Source organism: Triturus cristatus, chromosome 3_1 (genome assembly GCF_964204655.1).
Source record: "Triturus cristatus chromosome 3_1, aTriCri1.1, whole genome shotgun sequence".
Taxonomy (NCBI): domain Eukaryota; kingdom Metazoa; phylum Chordata; class Amphibia; order Caudata; family Salamandridae; genus Triturus; species Triturus cristatus.
Genome location: NC_140583.1, coordinates 793737953 through 793753859, shown reverse-complemented (window position 1 = coordinate 793753859; position 15907 = coordinate 793737953). Strand labels below are relative to the sequence as shown.

At 48.4% G+C, this 15907-nt stretch overlaps 1 protein-coding gene across 1 annotated transcript in view; it reads right to left on the bottom strand.

The window, feature by feature from the left end:
* COL6A3 (collagen type VI alpha 3 chain) overlaps positions 1-15907 on the bottom strand; it is a 294883-nt gene that overhangs the window by 141349 nt on the left and 137627 nt on the right. The window contains exons 13-17 of the mRNA XM_085645092.1: positions 14925-15274; positions 10792-10870; positions 3876-4021; positions 2323-2415; positions 1122-1175 (exon numbers count right to left, since the gene is read on the bottom strand). Of these exons, the coding sequence (XP_085501218.1) occupies positions 1122-1175; positions 2323-2415; positions 3876-4021; positions 10792-10870; positions 14925-15274 (722 nt within the window). The remainder of the gene's footprint in view (positions 1-1121; positions 1176-2322; positions 2416-3875; positions 4022-10791; positions 10871-14924; positions 15275-15907) is intronic.

Below are 15907 nucleotides of genomic sequence, written 5' to 3'. Positions count from 1 at the left end.
CTTGTGTGAGAACTGCTTGTAAGTTTTCTGTTAATCCAACTGCCTAACTGGCCTTTCATCAACACTGAACATGGAGGGCGTTCACTTACAGGCAAAGCTCTGTGTTCTCTTTAAGGCTAGTTGAGACTGTGTCCTCATCAGAGGTACTGTGGCCAAATATGTTCTGTGATAAGGAGAACAGCCCAAACAAACCCAGGATGACCTCAAACACAGGCTGCAAGAATTCTTATTTAAATTGTTGCCTTGACACCTGTGAACTTTTCAGGGAGAGACGGAATCAGTTTCTCCCTCAAGAAGCTTTAGTATGCCAAACTGCTCACACTTCACTACAGGGCCCATCATGGTAGAGGTGTAGGTGCTTATTCCAGAGTCGTGCTTAAGCGGCTCTGCTGCAGGGCTGTAGTGCAGGTGGGTAGGTTAGGTCCCTGGCAAGTCACTTGCTATATTTATACTCTGCGGTTTGGACCATTCCTGAGAGGCAAAGGAAGTTGCTTTGCAACCACTCTGCTGCAAAAAGCCAGTGGTGAATAGTACCGCACCTTAGAGGAGGCAAGTGTGGATTCTGGATGTGGTGTGGGAGGGGACTGTGAGGGATATGCTAGAATACATGGTAGGTACTTTCAAATAAAAGGCATTAGTAGCTGCCTCCTCTGGGTTGTATGTGAGAATATTATGTAGAAGGATATTGTGCTACAAGCAAATCTTAGCCAAAATATTGGGTAGGTAAGGATAGCTAGGTAAGTATAGATTTACTACTCTTAACTGCATCTATGTACCTTGGAGATACTGTTTCCCTGCATGGAGCTCTACCAACAAGATAGTACAACACAAATTGCTGTTGCAAGGGACTGTCTTTCCTGCAGCGTTTAAAAGGGAGAATAGTTAGCTCTGCTTTGCAAGGCGTGACTGTTATGGGTGAGGCTGCCCAGTAATACAGCTAAAGTGTAATACTGACAGGACATTATGGAGTACTCTGTGCTGAGAAAATGAGTCTGAGTGATAGCGAGTGGCAGTGTGGGGAAGGGATGTAAGAAAGAGAATACCCACAACTCTTTTACACTGACAGAACCACATGAAGCCAGGGACACAGACACGACAAAGAATGACTGTTCGATACTTACAGCTCCACCTTCTTCGCCTGGGAAGCCTCTGTGTCCCTTCTCTCCAGGAGAGCCCTATGGAAACAAAAGACAGTTAATATGGAAGAGAGAGTGCAGCCGCAAGAATGCAAGTCCAGTCAATGCATCTATTTCGCCTGGCTACTCCAGAATGGAAACATCATCAAAAAAGTGCTTCACAAATTTAAACAAATAAATCCCTTGTATAGCATTTTCAAAATAAGAGTGATTTTAGGAAACACTTTATTTTTCAAATGTGTGACCACAGCAGATGAACAGGAAAAAAACATTCTATTGACCTGGAAATATGAAAGATTAGGATTTGTTGCTCACCCAAGTGCTTTGATATTCCTGCACCACCACATGCTACCTTAAAGAGTAGACCAACATAATGTGAAGCTGGTGCACTGATTAGTACCCCTGACCTCCAGACTCAAAGAAATATATGCTGGTTTATACATTGGATCCTTTTGGTGGAAGACATCCACTGATTCACCTTGAATCTAGAAGTACATGAGTGTGTACCTCCCTCAGTATTGTAATAGGCAACTGGAATTCAAGGAAGGGGCAAATCTGTCCAGGAGGCCCAGAGCTGTTTCAAAGAGGCAAATCACGAAAGCCTGGTGAAGTCGAAGGGATCAGCATATGCTCATCGTTCTCAACACAATTTCTCGATTAGCCATCATTTAGTCTACATGAGAACAATGATGGAAAATGATAAATTCTACAAGGTCAGTCCTGACCATGGACTTCAGTTCTTAAACTTTTACCCAGAGCAAGTGTAGGTGAAGTACATTAGTGCTTTCTACAATAAACAAGCCTTTGCAGCCGGCAAGCAAATATCCATGGATTAGTGCTACTGCACACCTATTTAACCTATAATAGCTTAGAGTAGGAAGTGAGCAATGAAGATCAGAAACATACGTCATTGTAGGGACACATTGGCATTAAGCATAAAAATAGCAATTGTATTCATTTCACTCACTCTTTCAATACTTTTAATAACCACCTATGCATTTTGCTCACCATCTCTGATGCGCAACAGAACATATAGCATGCTGCCCATCTAGCGCTTCTGCGGCCTATGGAATTAGTGAGCATCTGTGAAGTTCTGAACACTAATCATACTAAACCCTAATTGTGTCTAGACATTGCTCTATTTTTTTGTTGTTGCTATAGGCAAGTGTACTGAAGATACATATACCTTTGGTCCAATGGCTCCCAAGCCTCCTCGGTCTCCTCTCTGTCCAGAACACTTGCATGGGACACCACAGCACGCTTTCTCCGCAATATTATCCTGAAAATAAAAATAGCTTGTAAGGTGCTACTCACACATTTTAACTATCTGATATAGTCAGTACTTCTCACAGACAGGGAGGGCATACACATGGGCAGCATCTGTAACATAATCACGTTAGAAATATGAAATCTGCTGTTTATAGGCTGGACATTTCACTACAAGTGCTATTGTGTAGGGCTGATTTAGGGAGGTTAAAATAGTAATCAGGGCGAGCATTTACTGCCGCATTTTACCATGACACCTATTTTTCTGTTAGTGCATATTTGTTCTAAATTTAATTCATGTTTAATACTCCCAATTTTGTGTTTGATGTGGAAGTATAATACTATACACAAATTTTGCATTTTATTATATCTGGAATTGTTGCAATATTCTGGTATGGGATACTGCCTTCACGTAAAAGCATGATGTACATTTTTGGATTTCTATATTTTATTTTTTTCTACTTACAAATGAGGTGAACTAGAAGGCTAGATAAGACTATTGGTACTCAAGCCTGGATAAACACTAACCAACCTTCCCTACTCATAGTTATGCTGAAACTCCTTTACCTCCAAGTTATAGCCCAGCTCAAGTGCTTGTATTAGGAGAAGGGTTTTAATGGCTGATAGTCTAGTGATGGTATTCTCTTAATAGAGACCTTCAGGGGTTGTATTTCACTTGGATTAGTGTCAGGCTCAAGTTTGCAGCCCCCTCCCCCAAAAAAGTGTAGGCTTTGAATCGAAACCCTAAGTGTTGTGTGGGGAACCTGACATACCTGCAGACTAAAGCACCTGAGTGATAAATCCCAAAGTGGCAGAAATGCGGCCTAGTTGCTTGTCTTTAGGAGATGGCCTATCAATTTTATAAGGTCTACCATTTCTGGAGGGGGAATAGAATTATTTTCATATGGTGTGCCCTCTCTCAGTAGCACAAAACAGAGTGAATGACAATGCATGAATACAGCAGAGAAGTAAGTCCTCCAAATCCCACAAGGTGCAACTGCTAAGCAGAGCCGAACTGAGGACCCAAAATGAGCTTTGGCAAAAATGCTCAAACCAGCCCACTCACTTTATCTCCTAGCATAATCTCTCTGTTTTTATCATTATCTCAATCTATCTCTTTCTCTCCTCTTTCTCTTCTCCTCTCTGATCACTTTCTTTTTACCTTCCCATTTCTTCCTCCCTCTCTTTCTCTCTCTTGAAGCCTCCTTGTGCTTGCTGCAATTAACCTCAGGGAGCTGTGGAAAGGAACACAACCCCTATCAGCTGCCCTTGGCTTTCAAACCCAGCCTTCTAGGGCTTCAGCCCATTGGGGAATGCTAGAAGGAATATAAGGCTTGCCCACCCTACTGCTAAAGATAGCACTGCAAAGTAAGGTTGTAACTTGTTCTCCTGATAAAAGACAAATATTTCCACCTCAACCCATTTTAAAAATGCCCAGTTTTTCATAGACAGAAGTGCCCAACCATTCCTCACCAGCTCTTCTGCAATCTCATAGTCCAGATCCAGCAGGCTGAGTTTCAAAGGCCGGTTGTAGGTGAAACCACGTCCAAACTCCAGATGCATGACATCCTCAAACTTCTGCACTCCTTCAAGACCCACCAAGAGCAAGGCCTTCACACCTGCATGGGGATGTAAGACAGTAACATTGCTAGCTGAGACAGGATGATCTAATGAGGCAGCTGAGTACTTCACCATGATGCAAGAAAGACTGTGCAAAGTTAGTGAAGAAATATTTAAGGGGCGACTGACTCCACCACTGGTACAATGGAAGTAAATTCCACTTCTTTTTTTTTTTTTTTTTTTTTTTTTTTAAACCGTTTATTGCAATCTCAAATAGTTACAAATATGGGCCTACAACCGTCTGGCCGGCCGCTAGAGTGGCAGAAGCATATGACATATATACAGAAAAAGTCTCTTGGCGGTGCAAAAAGGTAAATCAGGAGATATCAATAGCGCAGGCCACATAACTCCAAGCCCACAATACGGTTTCCTTTTGTCAAAACACAACAACACAAAAAAAAAAAACCACACCCGCAAGGCAACCCGCGATCCAAAGTAACAGCACGCGCTCCTTAAGTGGGGGACCCCACCCCGCCGCCAAACTCTGAAGAGGGGAATGGGAACAGATCAGGGACTGGGGAACCACGTGCCCGTGGCTGGGGGAGGGGGTCGGCTAGGGGGACGGAGCTGGTGAGGCAGCCGGCAGCAGTGGTGGCTCACAAATACCCCCGCGATAGGCGTTCCAGGGGCCCCAGATTTTCACCCACGCCCCAGGCTTACCCCTCGCGACATACACCACCTTTTCACGAAACATACACCAATCCATGTGTTCTTTCCAGGCCGACACCGCCGGGGGCCTCTGGGATCCCCACAATTGGGCAATGTCACGCTTAGCTATCATGTATCCCAGAGTCACCCACCGCGTCTGCGGAACCGAGTAGTCAGTTGGTTCCCACACATTCAGCAAGCATCTCCTCGCTTCAGGCAACAGCGCGACACGCGTAACCACTCGCAGGACCTCATGCACACCACGCCAGAATCGCTCCACCTTTGGGCATTCCCACAGAATATGCAAGAAAGTTGCCAAAGCACCACAGCCACGCTTACACAATCCATCCTCAGCAAAGCCCATACGTAGAAGCCTTGGCCCCGTCACGTAAACCCGGTGGAGGATCTTAAGCTGGACGAAGCGAAGGCGAGCCGGGATGGCCACCTCCTTCGGAGAGGCCACCGCGGAAATCCAGTCCTCGTCGTCCAATTCCAGCCCATCGGCAACCCAGGCCTCGCGGAGGCCAGTCAGCAGGCCCGATCGGTCGTTAATCAGTTTTTTATATATAAGGGAGATCGTGCTGTCTGGGACATGGCCATCCAGCACTCTGTCCTCCAGGGGGGAAGACTCCAGAATGGATGCGACATCCGGGAAGACGGAGCCCAGCACGTGGCGGACTTGTAAGTACCGAAAGTACTCACTGCCTTGCAACTGAAACTCCGTCTGCAGCGTCTCGAAAGTTTTGAATCCCCCCCTCGTCCAGAGATCTCCCACTGTGCTGATGCCGATCGTGTCCCACTTCTCGAAGCCCCTCGAGGTCCACAGGGAGCCCAACCTCTCAGACGCATATAGCGGTGACGCCCGGGTCAAACGGTCCTTCCACCCCATAGCTGCGTTAGCCGCGTGCCATACACGCACCATGACACGCGTCGGTCCCGTCAGGCGGGGGTCAGGCGCGCCAGAGTAGAGCGCTCGATTGTAGTCGCCACCGGGCAGGAGCATCTTGTCCATTTCAAATGCCGGGTTCAGGGCGGGCCCGTAAAGGCCATGATTAATTGCAGCTAGCTGGGAGGCCCAGTAATACCGTTTAATATCCGGGAGGGCAACCCCCCCGTCGTACCACGGGAGCGTCAATTTAGCCAAGGCAATACGCGGCCTCCCGTCCCAGAACAGGCGACGCTGCAGACTCTCCACCTCACGGAAGTAGCGCGCCGGGACCAAGTCCATAGTGTTCTGGAGAGCGTACAGAAAGCGCGGCAAGGACATCATCTTAAACAAGGCCGCTCGGCCGAGCGGCGAAAGCGGCAGACGCCGCCAACGCACAACGTCCTCCTTCAAGCGCTGGAGGGGGGGTAGCAAATTCCGCTCGTAGCGGGCCTCCGGGTCCAGAGTAATATATATACCCAGGTACCGAAACCCCTGGGAGGCAATCTGGATCGGACAGTCCCGTGGTAGGACCGGAGCCTCCCCGGAAAGCACATATACACAGGATTTCGCCCAGTTGATGACAAGGCCTGAGTTGCGACCGAATGAGCGCAAAACATCAACTAGGACGATCAGTGATTTACGCGGGGAGGCGAGATACAGAAGGATATCGTCAGCGTAGAGGGACACGCGGTCCTCATGCTCGGGGGTCCAGCGGAGACCACGGATGGAAGGGTGCCACCGCAGCCACTCCGCCAGGGGTTCCAGGGCCAGTGCAAACAGGAGAGGCGACAGGGGGCAACCCTGTCGCGTGCCCCGTCCCAGTGCGAATGGGGCCGAGACTCGTCCATTCACCACCACCTGCGCCAATGGGCCCGAGTACAACAACTTGACCCAGCTGATGAATCCCGGTCCGAAGCCAAACTTCGCCAGCATCGCCCAAATGTATGGCCACTCGAGCGTATCAAACGCCATGGTGGCGTCCAAGGACGCCAAGATGGCCGGTTCCCGCACGAACGGGACACGCGCGAGCACCCCGTGCAAGCGTCGCAGATTAAGGGCCGTGTTGCGATGGGGTATGAAGCCGGACTGGTCTTGGTGGACCAAATCGCCCACCACGCCGACCAGCCGGTTGGCTAGCACCTTGGCGAGGATTTTGGGCTCCGCGTTCAAGAGCGAGATAGGCCTATAGGATGTGACCCGCTCACGGGGTCTCCCCTCCTTGTGGATCACCATGATCGTGGCCAGACGCTGGTCCGGCGGAAGGGAACCCCGCGAGCGGGCCGCCAGGAACATCGCGCGCAGGTGGGGCGCCAGTACATCCAGCTCGATAGGGATGCCATTGGGGCCCATAGCCTTGCCAGATGCGACCGAGCGGATAGCAAGGGCAATTTCGTCCGAGGTGGGAGGAGCGTCCAGCGAGTCCCTGTCCTCCACCGAAAGGGAGGGCAGCGCGATGTCCCGAAGCAGGGCATGGGAATCTTCCTCCGAGCAGGGAGAAACCGGGGAATACACCTCGCGGAAATAATCCGCGAAGCAGGAGACAATGGCTTCCGGCTCGGTGACACACACACCATCCATTCTCTCGATCAACGGAACCACACGACTCGCTCTCTCCTTCTTGTCCAACCACGCAATCAATTTACCAGCCTTATCACCCACATCATACAGTCGCCCCTGTTGCTCTCTACTGAGGCCCCTGGCCGCCTCCGTGACGAGGGCCCTATAGGCCGCCTGCTTGAGGTGTAGAACATGCAATGTGGCATCCGTCACCCCGCTCCCCAGGTCACCCTCTAGTTCAGTAATTTCGGCCTCCACCCGGGTTACCTCCTCCCGCTCGCGCCTCCGGGCATGGGAGATAAAGGAGAGGGCCTCCCCTCTGAGAACTACCTTAAAAGCCTCCCACAGGGAGATAGCCGAAGGGACAGACCCCACATTCTCCTCAAAGTACCGCTGCAAGGATTTGATCAATTCGGCACGAATAGTGGGGTCGCGCAGGTACCAGGCATTGATTGGGGCTACCCTGCCCTCCCCCCTCGGGAAGACATCAAAGTGCAACAGTAGTGGGGAGTGATCTGAAATACCCCGCGCCAGATGGCGCACCTCTCCCACTCTCCCAGCATAGGCCGCAGGGACAAGGACATAATCAAGCCGCGAGAGGCTACCATGGGCACCCGAGTGGAAGGTGTATTGCAGCTGCGCGGGATGCTTTAGTCGCCAGCAATCCACCAATCCTAGTGTATCTAAAAGGCCGGACAGCCACGCCTGTGCCCGGGGGAGGTCCCTAGGGGGATGACGATCCATAGACCCAGAAGCCACCGCATTGAAGTCCCCCCCAACTACCAGAAGCCCACCCGGGAGGTCAAGGAGGAGGCGCCCCAGGTCCGCAAACGTGGTAGATTGTAACCCCGGCGGAACGTACACTGATACAAAAACGACCACTCTGCCCTCCATTCTACCCACCAAGACCGTGTAGCGTCCCCTCTCATCATGGCGCACCTCATCAATCTCCAACGGGAGCGAGTTCTTAATCATGATGCCCACCCCCCGCGAGCCCGAGGTGAAGCCCGAGTGGGCCACCAAGCGATAGCCTCGCCGATTCATGGCATGAAAGGAATTACCTATAAGGTGTGTCTCCTGCAAGACCACATCTGGTGAAATTCGTTTCAGATACTGCAGGACCACACCACGCTTAATCCTATCCCCCAGTCCGTTAACGTTCCATGATAACACAGTCAAATCCCTATCCCCCATCATACATAGAAGCCATCAGTCGTCCCCCAAAGAGCATCTCGAAAACAACAATACAGTAAAGGGTTCGCCTTGCGGTGCAAACAAACAACACTCCACCCCCGCCCACCCATCCCAACAGCACTCCCCCCTCCCTGCACCCCTGCATGAGCCCAGACAGCCCCCCCAAAGTGCAGTGTGCCTGTCGCCCCATAGATGAAAAACTAACTAATCCCCCAGAGGAGGAGGGAAAGCCCCCAATAGACCCCGTACGACCTCCATAGGAGGGGAACATACACGATCAGTGAATGGTAACAGGAATGTTGTCCAGAGCAAGGCCTACTATTCACCCCTCAGTTCTGATCCGGCGAGCCCTCCCCGCCAACCGCATCCCCCCCACCCCCCCGGCCCCGATCCCCAGGCAGAGTATCCAACCAGTCCCCAGCCGCCTCGGGACGGTCAAAAAAGTGCGTGCGACCATCCACCTCCACCCTCAGCTTAGCTGGAAAAAGCATTGAGTACTTAAGGTTCAGGTCCCGTAGGCGACGTTTAACTCCGAGAAAACTCAGTCTCTGCTTTTGGACCGCCGGAGTAAAGTCAGGGTAGAAATTCACGTCCATATTATCGAGCTTGACCGGTCCCTGTAGCCTAGAAGTCTGCAGGATAGCGTCTCTGTCCCGAAAGTTAAAAATCCGGGCAATGAGAGGCCGCGGCGGGGCTCCGGCCTTAGGTCTTCCTCCGGGGACCCTGTGAGCGCGTTCCACCGCAAAGAGTTTACTCAGCCCCCGGGGCTGGAGACGGGTGAGGATCAGGTCTTCCACAAACAGATCTGCCGCCTCCTCCTCTCGTCCCTCCGGCACCCCGACAATGCGGACGTTGTTCCTCCGGGCCCGACCCTCGGAGTCCTCCAATCGACGGTCCATCAGGGCGCTCGCCTGGCCAAGCCGGTGCACCTCCTTTTGGAGGGCCGCCACGTCTGTAGTGAGGCTCGAGGTAGTGTGGGCCAGGGAATCGACCCGGTCATTTGTTTTAGACAAGTCGGCCCTCACCAGGCCCACATCCACCAGGACCGAGTCTATCTTCTGCGCCAGAGTATCAAAGCGCTGGTCCACCGAGGCCTTCATCTCGGCGATGGCGCCCATGACGTCCCGGAGGGTCAGATCCGCGGGCTGAGCAGACGCCTCAGTCGGGCCCGCGGGGGATGTACGCGGTGCCTCTGGAGATCCCTTCTGGAGGGTATAGCGGTCCATGCTGTTGGACTGATGTGCCGGGCCACGGCGGGTCGATTTCACCTTCGCCCGGTCGCCATCTTGCTTTGTGGACATGTCTGCACTCCCAAAGTCGTGCCAATCTCCTCGAAAGGGCCGACAAACCAGTTCACGGGTTCCGGGGGGGGGGTGACCACTGGACCGCAGGACGACACACAGCCGGCGGGTCGGCCGGGCACCCGGACAAGGCCACACCACCGCACCCCGCTCCGCAACCCTACCTCGCTTGAGGGCAAGGAGGGCGCAAAAGCGAAAGTGAAAGCGTGGGGTACGCGAGTCGCCCAGCCCTGCCCACCGCTGTTGTTCACTTTGTCCCCGGATCGCCCCACAACTCCAATCCGGGGGGCCGGCGTGGAGAAGGCCGCAACCTTCGATCGGTGCTCCCACCGGTGTCCGGGGTCCGATTCGAAAACGGAAAACGGGTGCCGCCTCAGCTCGGGTTCACAGACACAGTCCCCTCATCAAGGACAGGATATAATCAGGATTAATTCAGGAGGTCGCGGAGGTCCTCGGGAGCTTCGCACCTACGCGGCCATCTTGGTTGCGCGCTAGGCTCCTCCGTAAATTCCACTTCTGATGCTGTATCATCAACTAAAGAGCAACATATTATCCTTCAAAACGTGACAAAGCTTCTTCTAAGGAACCTTCAACTGTCACCCTAAGGGTAATTGCTGTAGTAAAATCGCATCCCAAGCAGTAATGAAGCAGAAAACCTTCTCAAGATAGGCACTTTGCTGTACATTCATGAAGCTAGTTGAGGTTCAACTGTCAGTTCTGGAATACCAACACAGAGTAGAACGTAGAATATAAAATGCCTCAACATTCTGAGCAAGCTTGAACTTACAACATAGATCGTGTGTCTCTAAGGGGCAAGAGCACATGCCCTAAGGCAAACTGTGCCTCCTTTCAAGAATGTGCAGACCTCAATAGGGATGAGATATATCTCCTCATAGACCACTGAATGGCCTCAAAAGCCACAACTAGCCATCCCCTGTAGCGAGTAAATCTCCCTATTGGCAGCAGAACTTTCCACCGACAGTGACTGGAGTTCAACACAAGGAGAGCCAAAATATGTTCCCCTAGTGGATAGAAAATATGCTTATTTTTAGCAGTCATGTTGTTTTACAAGTATTCCACAGCTTTATGCATCATGAGACTCTAAGGCATATAGAGATATAGCCATATGTTTGTTGCATACCTCCATTTTGTAGGTCAGCAGAAGCCGCCTGTAACTGAGCCATTCCTTCATCCACACCATCTGTCAAGTGGATCACAACCTTTGGGAAGGAAAAATAAAGACTATATGAGTTTGGAGTTATCTGTAGCTTATGTGTTGGTCCCAGATGTAAGGCAGGAAATGGATGAATTAGGATGGGTCGGTTCTGAGGAGATAGTATGTACAAGGGAAAAATGAAAGCATGAGATAACAAAAACAGAGATAACAGAAAGAGATGGTGCTATACATATGGGGTAATGTGGAGAAAATAGATCAATATGTAAGAATTTGGAAAAAAAAGAGTTAGATAAAGAATTGGCTGGAGTGGAGGCTGACAGGTAGAGAAAGAAAGACAGAAAGTAAATAAGATAAAAAGAGACAAGATCAAGACTTGACCGAAAACTAGCATACTGTTGTGGACTTCAACGAAGGTGCGGGTATATGGGACAGTGCCAGGTGGCTGCCCGACGGTGGACCAATCGGGTCAGTCGACACTTAGGCAGGTTCCACTGATGGAAGTCCGACCAGAGGGACCCGGAATCGCCCCAAAAAGTTGCACAATGTCCTCATTGAAGGCCTCTACCAACTTCGGGATTAATAACCGCCAATGAAATATCAGGTGCATCTATACTAGTCTCAGGATAGTCTCGACATCGGATGATGTAGGCATAGTCAGAACCTTTGAGTGCCGATTGTGCAACTTTTCCCTTAAGGGCAAGTGACGGGCAGGAGAAGAATCCCATTTGAACTTATAATACTTGAGACAAGGCTCGTCTTTCAGCTTCGTCTTCAATTTACTCAAGGATGGTGACTTGGAGTGGGACGTGACCTGCAGTAGGAGACAGCCCGGGAGTAGGAGCTGGAGGTCCTAGAGGAAGACCTGCCCCAATTCTTCCCTTTGAAGACATATAGCTTCAACTCCCATTCCCTGATGGCCTTTGGGGAGCATTTATCACTGGACTTTGAGTCAGGCTGGGACACTAGACAACAGAGGTGTTTGGTGACTCTATATATGATCTGTGCCGTCCCTTTTGGAGGTGGTGTGATGTGCTGCAGATTCCAACAGACCAAGCTATGAGCATAAGGGAGCAACTGCTAAGAAACGTCCGGATCTAGTCAGGTGCCTGGTGAAAATAAAATCACTAAGCATGACTCAATAAAAGTGGCAATAGTCCGGTGCTGGTGATTAAATTATTTAATTATGACATCACTCTACCAACATTTTTGTGCTACATGTTTTTAACCCAGTACATGAATCAAGACGTCAATGCAGTGTAGTTTACACAAGTAATACCCCGCTATACATGCATGAGTGTGTTGCATAGTGAGTGTGACTAAAAACAAACACCGGAGCAATGTTGTTTGTGTATGTCCTGATGAAAGTCCTGGATTCAAGCCTCTAGTTAATCGGCTGAAACATGTCATCCGTCAAAGGGTAACAGGAACATTATATCCTCACCCTATCATAACAAATCTTTAAACCATACCCAAACAGCGACAAATAAAGGGATACCTTGTTTGTTTAAGATATTTTTATTATTTATATTAATACCCCAGCTTGAAAAATTTCAAAGTGCTCCCTGGAATATGGTCGAGCCCACCCTGGTTTTAAGGGACCAGGATGAGACCTGATGATGAAGCATACCAGTACTAGAAAAAGTGAGGGTCTAACAAAGAAAATGTTATGTACTTTTTCTTTGGAAACATGGTGCATAAATAGAACTTGAATCTTTCCTCAAAGCAAACAAGTTTGGTATGGGATACATTTTGTTAAGCCCTGGAGAATATCAAAATTTTAGCAATCTGTAGTTAGAAGTATCAATCAAAAAGAATGAGAAAATGATGAAAAAAAAAACCTCACTGATAAGAAATAGGACACCAAAAAAGGGAAATGTGTGGGAGATTGAAAGAGTAAGTGACAGAGAGGTACAACGGAGAATTGGAAAAGGGTACAAGCAAGCATGAATTTGACAAGAGGAGAAGAATGAAGGGCAAGATGAGAGAGATGAGAGAAAAGATCTAGAAGAAAGGCTAAGAGTACAAAAAGAGAGACAAACAATCTAGACAGCATTTGAAAGACAAAGGCAGAGAGAATAAAGAAGAGGGAGCAGGAAAGGGAGGAAGAGGCAAAGGTACAAACAGACATAACAAGAATGTTTCTCTGTTGAAAATCGATATTCATTTGATATCATTTAGGCAACATTCCCATTCATGGAAACCTATGGGCGGAACACTTGATTGAAAAAGAATCTTGCCCACAGCACTGGTGGATTCAATGGATTTTCTGAAGCTCACGCGGGTTGTGGCAGTCTTCTGTTGGTTTAAGCATTCTAAAAATGGCAAGCTTTAATTTTGATAACTTAAATTTTGGATGTTAAGAGAACTTGTAACCTCTTTAGTATTAGGGTGCATTAGAGATGAGTTAAGGAAAGCATTTGCTACATGTTTCTTGAAATGACATCCAGTAATCTCATCAAGGGCTAGATATACAACATATTTTTTTAGTCACAAATGGCCTGATTCGCAGAATTGGGCCATTTGCGACAGCAAAAAAGCTTTTTAAAATGTAAAAGAATCAGATTGAGATTCAGTAGCTTAGTACCCAAACAGAATCTCTATTTGGAAGGGGCATGTTCAGGGCATCGCTCACAAATATGGAATGTGAATGTTATGCACGAATGGTTGATACAGCTCCTGTATAGAGCACCCTCAACACCAGCGACACTCTAAATTTGCTCACCTCAAATGTCTGCTTTGCTATCAAAGATTGACTTAAGACTTTGTCCCTTTCTATCTCAGCGTGGATAGCACTTTGCTAATCCTATGCTTAAAAACGTTGATAGAAAAGCAGACATTTGAGGTGAGCTAATTTAGAGTATCACTGATGTTGAGAATGCTCTTTGCAGGAGCTGCCTTCCACCTAAACTTGGGAACTACCCAGAGTTCTCTGCTTCTTTTTTTCATAATTTATGCGTCACTCTATGGCTGCAAGGGTGTTGTTTTGACTTATACTGTGTGCTCCCTTGTGTCTGGACAAAGCTAAACTTCTCTGACGAGCTGCGATGACAGCGAAACAAGTGTCAGGGGTTGCTTTCATTCATTTCAGGTTGGCTTGGGTGTTATTCTACCAATCCAAAGCTGTTATACTGTGCCTGGCGTGGTAAATGGCTTTCATCATTTTACAGCTCAGCATGGATAGCACTGTGCTAATCCCATGCTTAAAGACTTTGCTGTAGAAATGGAAAAATACTTTGTCCCTTTCTATCTCAGCATGGATAGCACTGTTCTAATCCTATGTGTAAAGCTTTGATAGAAAAGCACACATATGAGGTGAGCAAATTTAGAGTATCGCTGGTGTTGAGGGTGCTCTATACAGGAGCTGCTTTCCACCTAAACTTGGGAACTACCCAGAGTTCTCTGCATAATTTTTACATAATTTATGCATCACTCTGTGCCTGTAAGGGTGTCGTTATATATATGTGTGTGTGTATAAAATCAGTGGTGGCCCATGCAGGTAAGTGCTACGGTGCGGGGGTCAGGGCCGGTGAAAGTGACAAACGATGGGCTAGAGAATGTAACATAAATAAATGTATAAATAAATAAATAAAACCACTTACCTTGCGCTCGCCTATTCAGCGATGCGGCAAGCACAAGGTAAGTGGTTTTATTTATTTGTTTATTTTACATTCCCTATCCCGTCGTTTGTCACTTTCACCCCCATACCCCCGCCCCACTGCCATTACTTGAGCAGGCCGCCACTGAGATATATATATATATATATATATATATATATATCTTTGCACTCCCATGAACTGTTTTAGTATCCAGTGTTCTCTACCCGTCACTATTCAGGGGCACAAAATACAGCATTCCAACAGTGATTCACATGGAATGTTTATTATATGTAAAGAATACTCAGGTACTTTTAGTATTTGTATCCACTGATGATGTACAGTGCGGTGACATAACGACTTTTTAAGTTGCAAGTCCAACCTCATTCCATAAAGTTCCACCACATAATAAGCAGAGGAGGGCCCAGATTTGGTCTCCTCTAGTTCATTTGCCACCCAGCCCAACCTTTCTGAGTATAAACAGAATGTGCACCTCAGCCTCACCTTCACAGTATCGTCAGCACCTCCGGTTTTAAATTTATTCAAGTAGGTCTGTAGTGTGCGGGCCGTAAAGATGTATGGGCCTCGAGTCCGCACCCTGGTGAACTTCTCGAACAGCTCAGGCTTGTACTCCGAGAAATCAAATACTTCCACCGGTCCAGTGGCACTTTGAGCAATCATGGACACACGCACAGTTGGGCCCTCGGTAGAGGAGCAGCTAATCTTGTTCATTTTTGAGATCCTGTCAAGAATGTGCTGCATCTTCAGCTCCAGCCCCCTCTGGGCAGTAAAGATGTCCTCTCCAGCGGTGACACTTGACACGTCAAACCCGACAATCACTTCCAGATTACAGGCTACAAGTAGAAATCACAACAAAAATGTAATCAAGGCTCATGATTCTCTGTCTCTACATGAAAGATGATAGACACATGCCATATTAGAACAGGCTATCCAAGAGTTACCAATATCTGTGTAGCAGTGTGCCTATGCTACTGGATCATTGGGCAACGGATTTTCTCTCTGTTAGTATGTCAGACTGAAAGGCCATGTAAGTGTTCTGTATCATGAAAGCTGCATTACTGGGGGAGGATGTTGATTTGACCCTGGATTCACCTGTATTTCTGTGTCAGTGTGTCTGTTTGTGCAGGCCAGTGGAGGCCCTACCCCCAGGTTCAAGTGTGTTTATTTGTGGTTTCCAACAGATTTACCATCGTTTTGCAGTGCTTTGCATTCTTTCTGGGCATGCAGAATGTTCTCCCATCCCCTCAACCAGTTTGGGATAAAACAGCAGAATGTGTGGCGAATTCTCTTGGCTTTTGTACATTTTGATGGATAATAAAGCACCGCTTATTGAGCAGATTGTAAGTAATCTTTACACCTTGCCATTGCATTGATCATTGAGCCTTCTCTTTCTCTACTGGATTGTTAATCCTGTGCCTCCTTGGCAAGAGACATAGCTATGGAGGCCCAGGTTTATCAGTTAAAGA